Genomic DNA, 19,300 nt, shown 5'->3' on the forward strand with positions numbered 1-19,300 from the left:
GGGTTTTTGGATGGGAGAGACAGGGGAGGGGGTTCTCAGATGGGAGAAGGGGACGGGTGGGGAGGAGACTGGGGTTCTTGGATGGGAGAAGGGGACTGAGGTGGAGAGGGGGTTCTTGGATGGTTGAAGGGGACGGGTGGGGAGGAGACTGGGGTTCTTGGATGGGAGAAGGGGACTGGGTCTGAGAAGGGGCAATATGGAAAAATGGGGGCCATGCCTGGGGCTGGTGGGAAAATGGGGTATGCGTGGGTCAGGTGGGAGAATGGTTCTGAAAAGGGGGGCCCTAATACAAGGCATGTGGATGAAGGGGGCTGGAACTGGGGGCTGAAAAGAAGGTTAGGTGGGATAAGAGGCTGGAGACTGAAAAGGGGCAGGGGCTGGGACTGGGGGCTGAAAAGGGGACAGGGAGAAGTGGCTGGGGGGGCTGAAGCTCGGGACTGGTGGGAGAAAAGGGCTGGGGCTGAAATGGGGGACTGGTGGGATAGTGGAGCTGGAACTGGGGGCTGAAAAAAAGGGGCGGAAAGAGGGGCAGATCCTGGATGGGGGAGCAAGAGGAAGGGCAAACCCTGGATGGATGGGGAGGGAGGGCAAATGGTGGATTGAAGGAGCAGAGAGAAAGGGCAGACAGTGGATGGAAGGGATAGAAAGGGCAGACGGTGAATGGATGGGGGAGAGAGAGAGAGGGCAGACAGGGGCAGATGGTGGATGGAAGGGGCAGAGATAGAGGGCAGATGTGGATGAAAGGAGCAGGAAGAGAGGGCAGACATTGGATGGAGGGGACAGCAGAGAGGGCAGACACTGGATGGCAGAGAGAGACCGAAGACAGATGCTGGATGGAAGGAAGACAGTGAAAAGAAGATGAGGAAAGCAGAAACCAGAGGCAACAAACTGTAAATAAAATATATATTTAAATTTTTTTGCTTTAGGATAAAGTAGTATTGTAGATATGTTAATAAATGTTTATAATAGAACATGCAAACAAGGTAATCTTTTTATTGGACTAATTTTAATACATTTTGGCTAACTTTCGGAGAACAAAACCCCCTTCCTCAGGTCAGGATAGGATACTGTAACAGTACTATACTGTATTGACCTGAGGAAGGATGTTTTGGCCTCTGAAAATTAAATATATTAGTTCAATAAAATGGTATTTTATTTTCTATATTTGTTTTATTTCTATTTGTTAATTTGTAAAGTGGTGATTGGTATTTTTTTTTTTTCAAATTTACATCTGCCGTCTTTATATTTTGCACAGTACTAGGGGACATTTTCTGTTTCTGTGGTGTTGCATTGTATGCAGAGTCTGGCATCTTGGGGTTTCATTTTATTTTTTGTCTAAATAGAAAGTTTATGATTACTTATTCTATAGTGGATTAGGGTGTATCTGTGTTTGTCAAAAAGACATGGCTTTCAGTTGGCACTGACTGCAGGATCGACAAGCCCTGGAGCTGGGGGCCTTGGAGCTCGGAGGGAGGGGTGGCGGGCCCTGGAGCTAGGGTGGGGGCGGAGTTAGAGTGGGGGCAGGGCTAGGGTGGGGCCCCATCAAATTGGTCTGCATAGGGCCCCGCACTTGCTAAGACCGGCCCTGCCTATCTATATGCCAATATACCCTGTCACAAAATGCGTATCCACCTGCTATTACTACTACTACTACTATTTAGCATTTCTATAGCACTACAAGGCATACGCAGTTACTTAGAGGGTTTGTCCTCTGCATAGCTCAGGTCCACCTGCACCTGCTGCTTGTGCTGTACACTAGCACCCTCCTGCCACCGATTGGGTCACAACCACCTCTGGGCAAGTCTCCAGCTCTCAAATTACCCCCAGTGATTTCTAGGTTACTGGAGCCACACTCCCAGTGGTCCCGCAGTTCCCAGAAAGCACTCGACCCAACACAAGGACCACCAGGATGCTTTATCAGTGCAGACAAAGAGGCAATAAACTGAAAATTGTTTACTGTCTTAAAAATTGAATAATGAACAAAAAATGTGAAATCAGCAAACAATAACAGGTAACTGAAATATAGATCAATTATTTATTTATTAGGATTTATTTATCGCCTTTTTGAAGGAATTCACTCAAGGCGATGTACAATAAGAATAGATCAAACATGCGCAATAGACAATTACAGCAGTAAAAATATTCAAAATCAATAGAAAGTATGGCATGGTATACTATTTACAATGTCAACACAATACGTAATAGAACATTATAATTGATAGTGAAGGATAAAGCAAAGATGTAACATATAGATAGGTAAGAAAGTAGGAAGAGTTAGAAAGTAAGGTGATTGATTTAAAGAAAGTTGCACATGAAGTCAGAGAAATGGTTAAATATTATCTCAGCTAGGGTTGGAGTGGATAAACATGTCTCGCTGCAGTATATACAACCTGAGTGTGTGAGTGAGACTTACGAGTTAGTTACTTCTTTCATTAAAGGCCTGGTTGAAGAGCCAAGCTTTCACCTGCTTCCTGAAGTAGAGATAGTCTTCTGTTAAGCGCAGCCTTTCAGGCAGTGCATTCCAGAGTGCGGGGGCTACTCCAGAGAAGGCTCACTTGCAGGTATCACATCGTGTAATGTCTTTTGGAAAGGGTGTGGTTAGTGAAAGTCCTTGGGAGGACCTTAGTGTCCTTGGCGGTGTGTGGAGGATCATCCTATTTTTCAGGTACTTAGGGCCATTTCCTTTCAGGGCCTTGAAGATCAGACATAGAGTTTTAAATTTAGCCCTGTATTGTACTGGTAGCCAATGAAGTTCTTGCAGAAATGGTGTGATATGATCACGTCACTTGCAACCTTCACGTCCCACCATTATATAGTGCATTGCAGTAATCCAGTCTTGATGTTATCATGGCATGTACAACTGGGATAAGGTTTACCTGTGGAGTGGAGTGGAGGAGTAGCCTAGTGGTTAGTGCAGTGGACTTTGATCCTGGGGAACTGAGTTCGATTCCCACTGCAGCTCCTTGTGACTCTGGGCAAGTCACTTAACCCTCCGTTGCCCCTGGTACAAAATAAGTACCTGAATATATGTAAACTGCTTTGAATGTAGTTGCAAAAACCTCAGAAAGGCGGTATATTAAGTCCCATTTCCCTTCCCTACCTTCTCGATGTAAGGAGATAGGCAGCGTAGCTGTCACAAATAGTAAGAGCAACTCTTGAAGATTGCTTGGATTTGGGGAATCAGAGTAAGTGTTGAATCTAACTGTATTCCAAGGTACCTGACTTGTGATTTGAGGGGGAGTTCATACTTCCCAAAAGGTATTTTGATGTCAGGTATGTATCCACATGTGTTAGGGACCCAGAGAAGCTCGGTTTTACTTGGGTTCAGGCAAAGTTTGTTGTGTTTAGCCCATTCTTGAATTGATGTTAGACAGGTAATCAGTTTATTGAAGGCTGTAGGTAAGTCAGGTTCAGTGGGTATGAGTAGCTGCACATCATCCGCATAGATGAAGAACTGAGTGTCCATTGACCAAATCAGCTCAGCTAGTGCTTTGAGGTAGATATTGAACAGAATAGGTGACAGTATCGATCCTTGTGGTACCCCACAGCAGTGGCGTAGGAAGGGGGGGCGGTGGGGTGGTCCGCCCCGGGTGCACGCGCTGGGGGGGGGGGGGGGTCGGCTCGCTGGTTCCCTGCTCTTTCTGCCCCGGAACAGATTACTTCCTGTTCTGGGGCAGAGAAAGCAGGGAAGCAGCAGAGCCGACGCAGCTCCCAGTGAAGTGCACTGGGGGCGGATTGGCCCTCCCGCCTGCCCCCCGCTGAAAGGTAGGGTGTGTTTCGGGGGGGGGGGAGTGCTCCGGAGGGGGGGGGGGCGCCGTGCCCTGCACCCGGGGGGGGGGGGAGGGTGCGCAGTGGCGACCCGCCCTGGTTGTCAGGCACCCTCGCTACGGCACTGCCCCACAGGTCAGTGTCCATGGTGGTGATGAGTTGCTGCCAAACATTATGGATTGTTGCCTGTCTGATAGGTAGGATCTGAACCAAGCAAGTACTGTTTCATTGATACCTGCTCTGTCAGTTGTGCTAGCATGATATTATGATCCACGGTGTCAAAAGCTGCTGAGAAGTCAAGCAGTACTAAAACATCAAGGCGAAATCCCTTGTCTCGGTTTCTGTGAAGATCTAGTAGGGATACAAGGACTGTTTCTGTACCATAACCAGGTTTGAATCCAGATTGACATGGATCTAGCCAGTTTCTCTTTTCTAACCAGTCATTAAGTTGAACACAGACTGTTTGTTCTATGAGTTTCCCTAGGAACGGGATGTTGGATACTGGCCTGTAACTTTCAAGTTTGTCCTGGTCAAGGTTGCTTTTCTTCAGCAGAGGGCGGACCACTGCCCTTTTTAATGCTGTTAGTAGCTGCCCATTAGAAAGAGAGGTGTTCACAATTTTTGTGGCACCTTCTATGAGGCCCATACTTGCCATCTGCACTATCTTTGATGGGCAGGGATCGAGGGAGCAGGTAGTTGGTCGAAGGTCTCTTAGGATTTTGTCAAGGCTCTCCTCTGTCATTGGGTTAAAAGTGTCCCATCTGTCTTTGTCAGGAGGGGGTGAGTTTGTGCACCCTTGGTTGACTAGTTGGGGACTGGGTGGGATTGCCTGTGAATCCTGGTGGAGACTTTTAATTTTGTTGGCAAAGTTTGCAGCAAAATCACTTCAGTTCAGTTTAGACTGGGCAGGCTGGTTCTGTTGTGGGGGCTGCAGTAGGCTGTTTACTATACTGAACAACTGCTTGGTTGAATTGGCAGCCTGTGCAATGCATTGAGAGAAATACTGTTTTTTGGTTGCTGTTAAGGCTTGGCGATACTTTGCCATGTGCTTCCTACAGTTTAGTCTGTCTTCATCCAGGTGAGATTTGCGCCATCTCCTTTACTGTTTTTGTCCTTCGCGTTTAAGGATCCGAAGTTCTGGAGAAAACCAAGGTGAGTGTTTGTGAGTGGGGCATAAGACCTTTTTTAGTGGTGCTGTTTTCTCTAAGGTCTTGGCTAAGTGTGTATTCCAGATGTCAACTTGTTCTGACACTGTTGTTGTCTTTTCATCCAAATTCCCACTTAGTGGTTGTGACACCGTGGTATTCAATATTTATTCTAACTGGTGGAAAAAGCCTCTGTTTATCCATGGTCACTGTTTCAGTATGACTCACAAGGATTCAATTCTTCATTAGCTCAAAACCCACCAGTTTGTTATTTTTGATATTTGTCAATTTTAAACTACTAATAATGTTCTCAAGTTCGCATATAGCGCTTATCTTTCGTTTTCTGTTTTCCGACGGTATCTCGTTTCGCCGTATTGGGTTTTTGAAGGAGAACCTCGTGCTTATGCTTTCTTGTGCGTCTTTTATCTATAAAATAAATCGAACCAAGTTAAACTGGCTATCATTTACTCACTTTCCACATTGTAATGTGTACGAATATCACTGTGTGGCGAGATTGTGTACACTGGAACCCACATTGACTCTGCAATTTGGACTCACAAAGATTCTGTTAATCAAAACATCATCTATTCACTGCTAGGTAAAATCCACTGTCTGCTCTTACTTGTCAGAATGCAGCATGTCTTCTCTCCGCTGTTGACAAAACCCTTTTATAAATGGTGCCATTTTAAAACAAGCACTCATTAATTCAAAACCACAGCTATTGGTTGAAATTTTGAACTGCTGCTATTGGTTGAAAAATTAAAGACCTGTTCTGCTTGCAAAAATAAAAGGGATCCTCAACTCACAAAAATTAAAGGGGTACTCGACTCACAAAAATTCAAGAAATGCGTCTTTGAGGAACCCAAAAACTAAAGGAAGCAGCAGAAGCAGCAGCAGATCTGCTGCAAAGTTCAGATACGTTCAGTGCGACAATGTTAAGAACCATGAGAGAAGACTGGGAATCTATAATGTCTAAATTCAAAACCTCTATCAAGTTAGAATTGAATAGCGCAGCTCTAATTGATTACTGCAAAGCAGAACGCATCCCCAGAGGTATGCGCATGAACAAAGCTCCACAGATCTTCAAGGACGATGAGGAATTCATCTCACACTGGAACATGATTTTCAATCATACGTACATAAGTAATGCCATACTGGGAAAAGACCAAGGGTCCATCGAGCCCAGCATCCTGTCCACGACAGCGGCCAATCCAGGCCAAGGGTACCTGGCAAGCTTCCCAAACGTACAGACATTCTATACATGTTATTCCTGGAATTGTGGATTTTTCCCAAGTCCATTTAGTAGTGGTTTATGGACTTGTCCTTTAGGAAACCGTCCAACCCCTTTTTAAACTCTGCTAAGCTAACCGCCTTCACCACCTTCTCTGGCAACGAATTCCAGAGTTTAATTATACGTTGGGTGAAGAAAGATTTTTTCTCCGATTTGTTTTAAATTTACTACACTGTAGTTTCATCGCATGCCCCCTAGTCCTAGTATTTTTGGAAAGCGTGATGTTACTGATAATCGAGAAGAGTAAAACAACATTGGAAAAAAAAAGAGTCTTGATACTGAATTAAAAGGGCTGAAAGAAAAATCCACGGCCGTAAGTTTGACAAAGAATATGAGAGGCTGAAAGAATCGTTGAGCAACTTCAGGGAAGACATCAGACGAGTCAAAGTGAGGAAGTTTGAACAGGATGAAAGAGATTATCAGAACTTGGATGTAACAAAAGAGAGGGAACAAAGTACAAACTAAAGTCCAAACAAAAAAAACAGCACCACGGGCCTTTAAAAATGGAACACAGTTCTTTAATGAATGAGCCTTGACAAAAAGACCCGACACGGGCCGTGTTTCGGTGACTAGCACCTGCGTCAGGGGTCTACATAGAATACAAAACATAGAAATAATATATTTTTAAAAATTTTTTTTTAATATAATGAGTAAAACCAAAGATTAATATTTAGACTCATCAAGCATACATATATAAGCCTATATGAACACCTAAAGCATTTAATATTTTAACATTGCATTTAATATTTTAACATTCTCATATATTATTATATAGTAATTTGAAAATAAATGGATAATTAATCAAAACAAAAATGGTAACTCACCACAGTGATGACGTGGAAAACTTGGGGAATAACTCGAATATATTCCTCTACAATATATTATTCCTTACTTTTGGACAAAAAATTTTTCATATATTAATATTATATGTTTAAAACGCTTATTTTAATTATTTATAATATATTTTATAAAAAGGTCATATTATATAATACTGGCTATAACTAAATTTCATATTCATAAAAGCTTAAACTAACAGGTCAAAAATAATTTTTTAAAACATTTTAAAATATACAATAAATTTCAAACATTACACTGATAATATCATAAACCTTCAAAAACATTCAAATCAGCACAGAAATGAATAAATATATACATCTTCAAATATAAAAAAGCCAAAACTATAATATCTAGTGGCATTACTTGATCTTAATTTTAAAAAGACATTTTGTCGCTATATGTGTATGTGTGTATATATACATATATATATACATACACACATACACATATATACATACACACATATATATATATATATATATATATATATATATATATACACATGCATGTGTGTGCATGCATACATATATATATATATATATATATCAGGGGCGTATCTGGAATCCGGCGGTAGGGGGGGCCACAGCCAGAGAGGGGGGGCACATTTTTGCCTCCCTCCCCCCCCCCGCCGCCGCCGCCGCCTCTCTCCACCCCCTCCCCGCCGTCAACCCTCCCCCGTTGCTTACTTTTGCTGGCGCCGAGGTCCGACCCGCAATCTCCGTTTTTCGTCTTCCTCCGTGGCCATGCTTCCAGGAAGTAACGCTGCAGTGCTGATTCGTTGAATCCAGTTCGACGTCTGACGTCAGACGCCGAACTGGATTCAACGAATCAGCACTGCAGCGTTACTTCCTGGAAGCATGGCCACGGAGGAAGACGAAAAACGGAGATTGCGGGTCGGACCTCGGCGCCAGCAAAAGTAAGCAGCGGGGGAGGGTTGACGGCGGGGAGGGGGGGCCAGGGCGAAATCTGCGGGGGCCCAGGCCCCTGTGGCCCCACGCAGATACGCCCCTGATATATATATATATATATATATATATATATATATATATATATATATATATTATAGCATTAACAGGGCTTCTATTATCTTTTGGAGCTCTGGGTATATTTGTTTCGTTATCTGCCAATTACAATTAATTATGTAAATTTTATGTGTAACTGCTAATGGTATTTTAGCTAGTGACAAAATACCTTTAAAATTTGCATTTATTTTATCTGCCAATCACAATTAATTATACAAATGGCATCTTAAATAGTGACAAAGGGTTAACAGGGCTTTTGTTCACATACATATGTTTCTCACATCAGCATTCATTTAATAAAATGTCTTCAATATTTCTTTTAGAACATAGCAAAAATGATTTTCATAAGCAATAAAATACTGACTTTCATTTTAACTCAAGTGTCAAAAGAAAAAAAAATCTGTATACCTCAGACTGTATTGCCAAACAGAAGGGTTTCAATAAGTATAACAAACCATAATGCCACAGACATTACCAAGAGGATTGTGCAATTGATAAAAGTTGTCAAATCATGAGGCAGCAAATACTATAGTGCCTAACTTAGAAACTTCCTACAATTTATTGTCATGACAAAAACTTACCCCCACGTCTCATGTAGTAAAAGCTACAAAGCACCAAGGCACTTTCACTTTCTGTATCAAAATGGATGAAAAGCTGTGCTCTCAAAAGGCTCTGCTTTTAATACCACGTCACACAGGGTGGAAACATTTTTTAATTAACTTAAGTGAAAACACCTGATCTTCACAAAGCATTAACCTTTATCCTATCAAATGAATTTAGGTGGTTACTGGGTCTAAAAGCCTGCCAGATATGCAGGAATCATTTACTAGGTCCTAAAGCCTACATTGTTAAAATATCCATTTATTTAAAATATATATAAAATGACAGGATATTGAGTAATTATCAAAACAATTGACTATATTGCAATTTTAATCTATTTAGCAAATCTATAAATTGTGTCTTCAATTAACTATTCATATGCCAATTTTTTATCTACTCTTAAATTGAATATTTATCAAATATTAAATGACCAAATTTAAAAAGATTTTCTGAACAAATATAAACTTACCATACCCCAATTATAATCTATTTACTGTCTATTAATTATATTTTAAATTTAACTGTTCATATACTATTTTATTATGTCATTAAAAAAGCTTATAAATGCTAAAATTGAGCTTAAACAGCACTTCATTCTTATATTTGTATGTTTATATTGTGCCATTATTATCTACCTTATGAGTCTATAAATTGCATTTATAATTAATTATTAAATTCTAAATATAAACTTAAATAATACTACAAACATATGGTTTTATCATTAAATGTACCAATATATTCTAATGTATTTACTATATGAAATGATTATTAAAAAAATGAATTAAAATGAATTAAAAAATTAATGAACAACATTTTTTGAAACCTTAAAAAACATTAAAAACTAGAATGAAACGTGTGTGGCATTACAAGTCTGTAGTTTTATCATAATATTATGTTGAATATACCCATGCAATCAGGTGTTAAACTTAAATAAGTACATATATGAAACATTTGTTCATAAACCAAATGAGTACATGTGTGAAACATTTGTTCATAAATACATGACATCAAACAATCAAAAATATATGCTTTAAACCAAGCATATCATACATCCATTAGTCACATATATAAATGTTCCTTAAAATAAACTGCGAGAGATTATGACCAGAGATATGATTCTTCATCCTCCAGTACTGGATCTTCTGATGGAGATAACAAACAAAGTTTTTTGAAGACAAACGACCAAGACGAGGAAGAGGACGCAGAGGGAGGAATTTGAACACTCAGAGAGTCACCCAGTCGTCCATGGACTCGAAATCAAAGGGGGAGGAATCAGTGGTAATGAATCTATCAAATTACAAATTAACCCCCTCAGATTATTCCTTTCTGACAAAAGGCTTGTCCTATGTGCCAGCTAGAAATTTTGATACCTTCTAGTTCCATATCGACCTGGAAAGATTTATTAGGCGTTTGCAGTTAAGAATATTTTTCAATAAAAAGAATATGGTTATTATAGATGTAGAATACACCTCAAGTCTTCATGGAGTCCCCCTGTTTGGAGCTGAAAAACCTCTCCAAAAATTATTGGCAAAGATATAGATCGATTCAAAACTGCACTTATGTGCTCTAGGTGCTTAGTTATGTTTCACCAGCTGTTACTGTGCTGCTCTCATACGGGGTGAGGCCCCAAAGGACCCATTTTGCTCTGGCTTCTTCAGGAGTTCTCACTGTTGTCCCTGAAACCGCCAACAACGTGAATATACTTCATTACCAAATGATGTATTTGACAGAACAAACTTGGTTTAGCAGTGTGTATAAGCGCCAACCTCTGGTGCTGTGAGAGCCGGTGTCCTCCGGCTTGTGTAGCCCGCAAACAGGTTGATAAAATGGCACCCAAACTATTGGGCACCCAATTACAATGCGCTGTTACATCACGCTGTGCTTCCGTTCATGTTCATGATTTGGGAGGGTGACATTACAAATTTGCAGGCTTTTGTGGCATGGCTCAATAACCGTAACACAGCGATACAGTTCACTTTTGAATGCTCAAAAAAAGTATTCATTTTCTAGATGTTAACATCCACAGAAGTGATAATAAATGAAGGACTGATGTGTTCAAAAAGACAACAGACAGGAACACATTCCTACAATATCGCAGTTGTCATGCAAGAGTCCTCAAGAACAGTTTGCCATACTCACAGTTCCTGAGATACAGAAGGAATTGTACTGATACAAAAGACTTTAAAATACAAGCAAAAAAATTAATTAAAGATCTAGAAGATAGAGGATGTCCCTCTGATGTGGTACAAAAAGCATACACAAGAGCTAAGTACAGTGCACGAGACTACTTGCTGTTAGACACAGGGGATATCAGTGCTAAGAAGGATGATGACTTTGAAACATTCGTCCTGAGATTTATGAAGGGTGGAGAAAAGGTGGGTAACATCATCAGAAAAAATTGGGACATCATACAATCTCATCCCCTATTCACTGCAAGTAAGTTGCGGGTAGCTTTTTCAAGAGGACCAAACTTAAAGGAAATGCTTAGCCCTGCACAGTTAAAATACAAACAAGGTACAGCTACAATAAATGGTCATTTCAAATGCAGCAGGTGCAGCACATGCAATATTACTGTAGAGGGCAATGAATTTGTAAACCCAGTAGATCAAAAAAAATACACAATCAGGTCTAACACAAACTGCAAATCGGACTTTGTGATTTATGTATTAATCTATGGAAAATCCAAATTCGATAGTGCTAAACCCCTTCGAGAGAAACTGAATTGGCTTCCAATTAAGGAACGTATCACCTTCAAAATCTGCACCCTAGTCCGCAAAATTCTTTACGGAGAAGCCCCTGAATACATGACAAACCTAATTAGTCTACCTCCCAGGAATATATCCAGATCATCCCGTTCATATTTAAACCTCCACTACCCTAACTGCAACGGTCTCAAATATAAATCCATTTATGCATCCACCTTCTCCTTTATAAGTATACAACTATGGAATGCACTGCCAAAAGCTGTGAAAACAATCCACAATCATCTTAATTTCAGGAAATCACTCAAGACCAACTTATTCAGAAAGGCCTAACCCAAGGATCCAACATAAGTCCCTATATAAGCAACACAGCAAATTAATGGACCGTATTGACCACTTTTACCCTTTTGCCCTTATACCCCGTTTTTTGATCTCCCTGTCCTCTACACTGTGTTATCTGTATAGTTACCGGATTGGTGACTGCCTTTACAGTTTGATGTTAGCCACATTGAGCATGCAAATTGGTGGGAAAATGTGGGGTACAAATGTGTTAAATAAATAAATATATTGTAGTGCCCTTGCAATAAGTTTTACATAGGTAAAACCACACGGAAATTACACACACGAATGGTGGAACATAAATCTTGTTTAAAGGACAACCAAATTGGATCTCCATTAACAGCACATTGTAGGGTGGTTAGACATGAATTTCTGCAATTTTGCTGCTTTGTGATTGACCAAGTAAGCCAGAACCAGAAAGGAGGAGATAGGGCAAAACAACTCCTACAATTAGAACAGCGCTGGATACATAAGTTACAGTCCTTAGAACCTAATGGACTGAACACAACTATACACTGGATGCCTTTTTTTGAGTTTTTTAGTTTTTGGGTTCTTCAAAGACGCATTCCTTGAATTTTTGTGAGGCGAGTACCACTTTAATTTTTGTGAGTTGAGGATCCCTTTTATTTTTGCAAGCAGAACAGGTCTTTAATTTTTCAACCCTGTGGTTCAAATTTTCAACCAATGGCTGTGGTTTTGAATTAATGAGCATTCATTTTAAAACGGCGCCATTTCTAAAAGGTTTTTGTCAACAGCGAAGAGAAGACATGCTGCATTCTGACAAGAACAGACAGTGGATTTTACCTAGCAGTAAATAGGTGATGTTTTGATTAACAGAATCTTTGTGAGTCCAAATTGCAGGTCAGTGTGGGTTCCAGTGTACACAATCTCGCGCACAGTGATATTCGTACACATTACAATGTGGAAAGCGAGTAAATGATAGCCAGTTTAACGTGGTTCGATTTATTTTATAGATAAGACGCACAAGAAAGCGTAAGCACGAGGTTCTACTTCAAAAAGCCAATACGGCGAAACGGGACCCCTGTCGGAAAACGGAAAACGAAAGATAAGTGCTGTGTGCGAACTTTAGAACATTAGTAGTTTAAAATTGACATATATAAAAAATAACACACTGGTGGGTTTTGAGCCAATAAAGAATTGAATCCTTGTGAGTCATATTGAAACAGTGACTGGAGATAAACAGAGGCTTTTTCCACCAGTTAGAATAAATATTGAATACCATGGTGTCTTAGAGGACTGTAATCGAACGGGGCCAGCCATCTATTAGGGCAGCCATTTCTAACGCCGGCCCCGTCAAGGGGCGTACCCGACTGTATTATTGAAACAAGATGGCCGGCCTTCTTTCGTTTCGATAATTTGGTCGGGGCCGGCCAATTCTAAACATTTGGCCTGCCCTTAGAGATCGCCGGCGTTAGAGATGGCCGCCATTCATAGGCGCCCGGTATCGGAGGCTTGGGGAGGCTAAGCCTCCCCAGCTGAAGATCGGATCCTGATGATGACGACACTCGTCCCAACTGCCTGCCCTCTTTCCCCCAAGATCCGTTTCCTTTTTTTTCTTTTAAATTTACCTCCAGTCCGGCAGCGCAGCGACAGACAGCGTCAGTGAAAGCGCTCCCAGTAAAAGCGCTTCTCTTCGCTCAGTGCCCCGCCTTCTTCTGACGTCATGACGTCAGAAGAAGGCGGGTCACTGAGCGAAGAGAAGCGCTTTCAGTAGGAGCGCTTTCACTGACGCTGCGCTGCCAGACTCGGAGGTAAATTTGAAAGAAAAAAAAAAGTAAAGGGATCTTGGGGGGAGAAGAGGGTGGGCAGTTGGGGCAGGGGAGAGAGTGAGATGAATGGGATGGCAGGGCTCAGGGAAAGAGGGGAATTGCTGAATATGGGTGAATGGAGGTGGGCAGGGGAGAGAGGAGCATGGATGGGATGGCAGGGCTCAGGGAAAGAGGGGAATTGCTGAATATGGGTGGAGGGGGGGAGGGGAGAGAGGAGCATGGATGGGATGGCAGGGCTCAGGGAAAGAGGGGAATTGCTGAATATGGGTGAATGGAGAGGGACAGGGGAGAGAGAAGCATGAATGGGATGGCAGGGCTCAGGGAAAGAGGGGAATTGCTGAATATGGGTGAATGGAGGGGGGCAGGGGAGAGAGGGTCATGGATGGGAGGGCAGGGCCCAGGGAGAGAGGGGAATTGCTGGATATGGATGAATGGAGGGGGCAGGGGAGAGAGGAGCATGGATGGACATGGATGGGAGGACTGGGACCAGGGAGAGAGGAGAAATTGCTGGACATAGAGGGGAGGGGAGGGAAGAGAGAGGAAGGAGATGAGATGAGGGAAAAAGAAAAGAGGAGAAAAACTGCACATGGATGGAGAAAATAGGCAGAAGCTGGATCCATTGGACATTCAAGTCTGCAGAGGACCCAGCTTTTACTTACAGATGTAGGACAAGAAATGAAGAAGAAAGGCGGAAAGTAAAGAAATAAATGGAAAGGAAGCCCTGAAAATGGAGTTAAGAGGACAGATAGCAGCAGAATCGGATACTGGGCCAGCAATATCAGAAAAGCAAAGTCACCAGACAACAAAGGTAGAAAAGATCATTTTATTTGCATTATAGTGTTTGGAATATGTCCACTTTGAGAATCAGGTGCTCAACATTAAAAGTTTATATTTATTTACTTATTTATGGCATTTTATCCCACATTAAACATGAATTAGGGTGTTTTGTGGCTGTACATGAGAATTGTGATATTATGATTCCTTGTTTCATATTGTTGACGGTCTGCATTTTCCGTATGGGTGGTATATTGGTGTATTAAGTTCTGCCCAGTGTAATATTTATGGTACAGTAAGGTTCTGAGTGTGTTTTTGCACAAAGTTGTGCATAGTGTTTTGCAGTTGAGCGATTGTGGTTAGTATATGCTTTGAGCAACCACTTTATTCTTTGACATTTGATACATATCTAATAACTAAATTTAATAAAAGGTATTAATTGTGACTTTTATTTTTATTTTTTTTCTGTGTGTTATCAGACAATTATGGATTTAAGCTCCACCCCTGGCCCCACCCCTAACCCCACCCCCTTTAGCCTCCCCAAACAGTTGGGCCACTGACCGCCTATGCCGCCATTGGTTTTCGCCGATAATAGAAACTAATGGCGGCCATCTCAAACCTGGTCAAATCCAAGGCATTTGGTCGTGGGAGGAGCCAGCATTTATTGTGCATTGGTCCCCCTCACATGCCAGGACACCAACCGGGCACCCTAGGGGGCACTGCAGTGGACTTAACAAATTGATCCCAGGTAATTAGCTCCCTTACCTTGTGTGCTGAGCCCCCCAAAACCCCTCCAAAACCCACTACCCACAACTGTACACCTCTACCATAGACCTTAAGGATGAAGGGTGGCACCTACATGTGGGTAAATTGGGTTTGGGGGGGGGGGGGGTTGGAGGGCTCACATTTACCACCACAAGTGTAACAGGTAGGGGGGGGGAGGGCCTGGGTCCGCCTGCCTGAAGTGCACTGCACCCACTAAAAATGCTCCAGGGACCTGCATACTGCTGTCATGGTGCTGGGTATGACATTTGAGGCTGGCATAGAGGCTGGCAAAAAAATGTTTTTTATATATTCTTTTGAGTGGGAGGGGGTTGGTGACCACTGGGGGAATAAGGGGAGGTCATCCCCCATTCCCTCCGGTGGTCATCTGGTCAGTTGGGGCACATTTTTGTGGCTTGGTTATGAACAAAAAGTGACTAATTAAAGTTGGCCAAATGCTCGTCAGGGCCAGCTTTCTTTTTTCCATTATCGGCCGAAGCCGGCCATCTCTTAACCCCCGTCCCGCCTTCGGTACACTGCCGCCTTGAAATTTCGTCGGCTCTGCGACAGAAAGCAGTTGAAGCCGGCCAAAATCAGCTTTTGATTATACCGATTTGGCTGGCTTTAGGAGAAGGCTGGCCATCTCCCGATTTGTGTCGGAAGATGGCCGGCCTCGTTCGAAAATAAGTAGGTTAACCACTAAGTGGGAATTTGGAATTAATTTCATCGATTGAGTGGTTGAGTCCATTTGATTTAAAGTCTTTTCATCCACATGTGGGTAGTCCAAGGCCTCTAGGAAATTGTCAGTGGTCAGTTTTTATAACACTAGCTAAATATTTGTTTACTTTCTGAAAAGTACCTGGGAAGATCAGGACATATAGCTGCTCACAAGTTATCAAATGTAATTGTTTACAGGGCCTTAGCAAAGAGATCTGTCTCTTTCTTCTTCCTGGCTAAGACTGGGGAAAACCCAGTAAAGTCTAAATTAAAATAGCTTCTGGGCCAATCAGAGCCCAGTCAACAAGTTTTAAAAGTATGCTGCTCACAGTAATGTAGACCATTTCTTCACTGAGTGAAACTAAAAGAGGGAGCATTAACTTTTCTATAACAGCTTTATAGCAAAGACACACCACCTGCTGGCCAATTAAGAGAAATACACTTCAGGACATACATAGTAACATAGTAGATGACGGCAGAAAAAGACCTGCACGGTCCATCCAGTCTGCCCAACAAGATAAACTCATATGTGCTACTTTTTGTGTATACCTTACCTTGATTTGTACCTGTCCTTTTCAGGGCACAGATCGTATAAGTCTGCCCAGCACCATCCCTGCCTTCCAACCACCAGCCCCGCCTCCCACCACCGGTTCTGGCACAGACCGTATAAGTCCGCCCAGCACCATTCCCACCTCCCAACCACCAGTCCTGCCTCCCACCACTGGCTCTGGCACAGACCGTATAAGTCTGCCCAGCACCATCCCTGCCTCCCGCCACCGGCTCTGCCACCCAATCTCGGCTAAGCTCCTTAGGATCCATTCCTTCTGAACAGGATTCCTTTATGTTTATCCCACGCATATTTGAATTCCGTTACCGTTTTCATTTCCACCACCTCCCGCGGGAGGGCATTCCAAGCATCCACTACTCTCTCTGTGAAAAAATACTTCCTGACATTTTTCTTGAATCTGCCCCCCTTCAATCTCATTTCATGTCCTCTCGTTCTACCATCTTCCCATCTCCGGAAAAGGTTCGTTTGCGGATTAATATCTTTCAAATATTTGAACGTCTGTATCATATCACCCCTGTTTCTCCTTTCCTCCAGAGTATACATGTTCAGGTCCGCAAGTCTCTCCTCATACGTCTTGTAATGCAAATCCCATACCATTCTCGTAGCTTTTCTTTGCACCGCTTCAATTCTTTTTACATTCTTAGCAAGATACGGCCTCCAAAACTGAACACAATACTCCAGGTGGGGCCTCACCAACTATTTATACAGGGGCATCAACACCCCCTTTCTTCTGCTGGTCACACCTCTCTCTATACAGCCTAACAACCTTCTAGCTACGGCCACCGCCTTGTCACACTGTTTCGTCGCCTTCAAATCCTCAGATACTATCACCCCAAGATCCCTCTCCCCGTCCGTACTTACTTATCATACTCTCCCCGCCTAACACATACGTCTCCCATGGATTTCTACTCCCTAAGTGCATCACTTTGCATTTCTTCGCATTGAATTTTAATTGCCAAACCTTAGACCATTCTTCTAGCTTCCGTAGGTTCTTTTTCATGTTTTCCACTCCCTCCGGGGTGTCCATTCTGTTACAGATCTTAGTATCTTCCGCAAATAGGCAAACTTTACCTTCTAACCCTTCGGCAATGTCACTCACAAATATATTGAACAGAATCGGCCCCAGCACCGATCCCTGAGGCACTCCACTACTCACCTTTCCCTCCTCTGAGCGAATTCCATTCACCACCTCCTTCTGGCGTCTGTCCGTCAACCAGTTCCTAATCCAGTTCACCACTTCGGGTCCTATCTTCAGCCCATCCAGTTTATTTAAGAGCCTCCTGTGGGGAACCATGTCAAAAGCTTTGCTGAAATCTAAGTAGATTACGTCCATAGCTCGTCCCTGATTCAATTTTCCTGTCACCCAATCAAAGAATTCAATGAGATTCGTTTGGCACGATTTCCCATGTTGTCTCGGATCTTGCAACATTGACTTCCAGGAAATTCACTATCCTTTCCTTCAGCATCGCTTCCATTACTTTTCCAATAACCAAAGTGAGGCTTACCGGCCTGTAGTTTCCAGCTTCTTCCCTATCACCACTTTTGTGAAGAGGGACCACCTCCGCCGTTCTCCAATCCCTCGGAATCTCTCCCGTCTGTAAGGATATATTAAACAAATCTTTTAAGAGGACCCGCCAGAACCTCTCTGAGCTCCCTCAATATCCTAGGGTGGATCCCATCCGGTCCCATGGCTTTGTCCACCTTTAGGTTTTCAAATTGTTAATACACACTCTCTTCCTTGAACGGTGCTCTATCCACTTCAATCTCATTAGTACTTTTTCCAGTCCATCGTGGTCCTTCTCCAGGATTTTCTTCTGTGACATAATAAAGGCAAGACAATATGCAATACATTTTACAGGCTTAAAACACACTGTTTCTTCACATACACCCCATAGGCAATTTTATAATTTATGTGCTTGTATAAAAACCATGTTTTACATGTTCAAGTCACTTATAAAATTACTCCCAAAGTGAATAGCAGAAACAGAAAATAGAGCAGGCTCTTAGGCTTTTCAGAGAGCTAAGCTGAGAAAACCTGCTCTAAAATAAAATGCTATTCACTTTTTGCACTGGTTTTCTCTTTAAAAAATTCAATTATTAAAATTCCTGAGGGGAATTTAGTCTGCAATAGATACAGAGTTTATTGGCCCCTAAGTGGGCATTGCTAAATAAACAGGATAAATATTGCACATGGAAAAGCCAGGTTTGGTCTTCAGCTTTCTTTCCTTTAGTATCAGATTTGTTAATTTCTGCTTAATCATAGAGTCACCATTAATAGGCACTGTATATCCTTTCATTTTCATAGCTTGTGATGCCTATTGCTTGCTGGAGGTATTTGAGGCCCTGATTGAAGATCCTACACGATTTGGTCTAACACTAAACCTGAAAGATTGTTTGGCAGAAATGCGGCTCCAGACTGAACAGGAGAAGCCTACAGCTTCAAAAAAGGTCTGTGCAAATTTCAGAACATTGCCCTGTTACATGTCAAACTGTATAGAGATAAAACTGCAGCATAGTATCCTGGACACAAGATCACTTTTATTGGATTAACATAAAACTTATCTAGATGACCACATGAAGGGGCATAATCGAATGGGGACGACCATCTCTAAGGGCACCCATCTCTAAGGACTTCCCGGCGAAGGGGCGGGGAATCCCGTATTATCGAAACAAGATGGGCGTCCATCTTTCGTTTTGATAATACGGTCGGGGACGCTCAAATCTCAACATTTAGTTCGACCTTAGAGATGGTTGACCTTTAGAGTTGGTCGTCCCCGGTTTTCAGTCATAATGGAAACCGAGGACGCCCATCTCAAAAACGACCAAATCCAAGCCCTTTGGTCATGAGGGGAGCCAGAATTCGTAGTGCACTGGTCCCCCTGACATGCCAGGACACCAACCGGGCACCCTAGGGGGCACTGCAGTGGACTTCACAAATTGCTCCCAGGGCTATGTCTCCCTTTCCTTGGGTGCTGAGCCCCCCAA

The 19,300-nt window shown here is 42.4% G+C and overlaps 1 protein-coding gene across 1 annotated transcript in view; it reads left to right on the plus strand.

The window, feature by feature from the left end:
* The window catches only part of EXD3 (exonuclease 3'-5' domain containing 3), a 719,658-nt gene that overhangs the window by 547,562 nt on the left and 152,796 nt on the right, over window positions 1-19,300 (plus strand). The window contains exon 18 of the mRNA XM_030206809.1: window positions 18,621-18,763. Coding sequence (XP_030062669.1) covers window positions 18,621-18,763 — 143 coding nt within the window. The remainder of the gene's footprint in view (window positions 1-18,620; window positions 18,764-19,300) is intronic.

The sequence above is a fragment of the Microcaecilia unicolor genome, chromosome 6, assembly GCF_901765095.1.
Source record: "Microcaecilia unicolor chromosome 6, aMicUni1.1, whole genome shotgun sequence".
Lineage (NCBI taxonomy): Eukaryota > Metazoa > Chordata > Amphibia > Gymnophiona > Siphonopidae > Microcaecilia > Microcaecilia unicolor.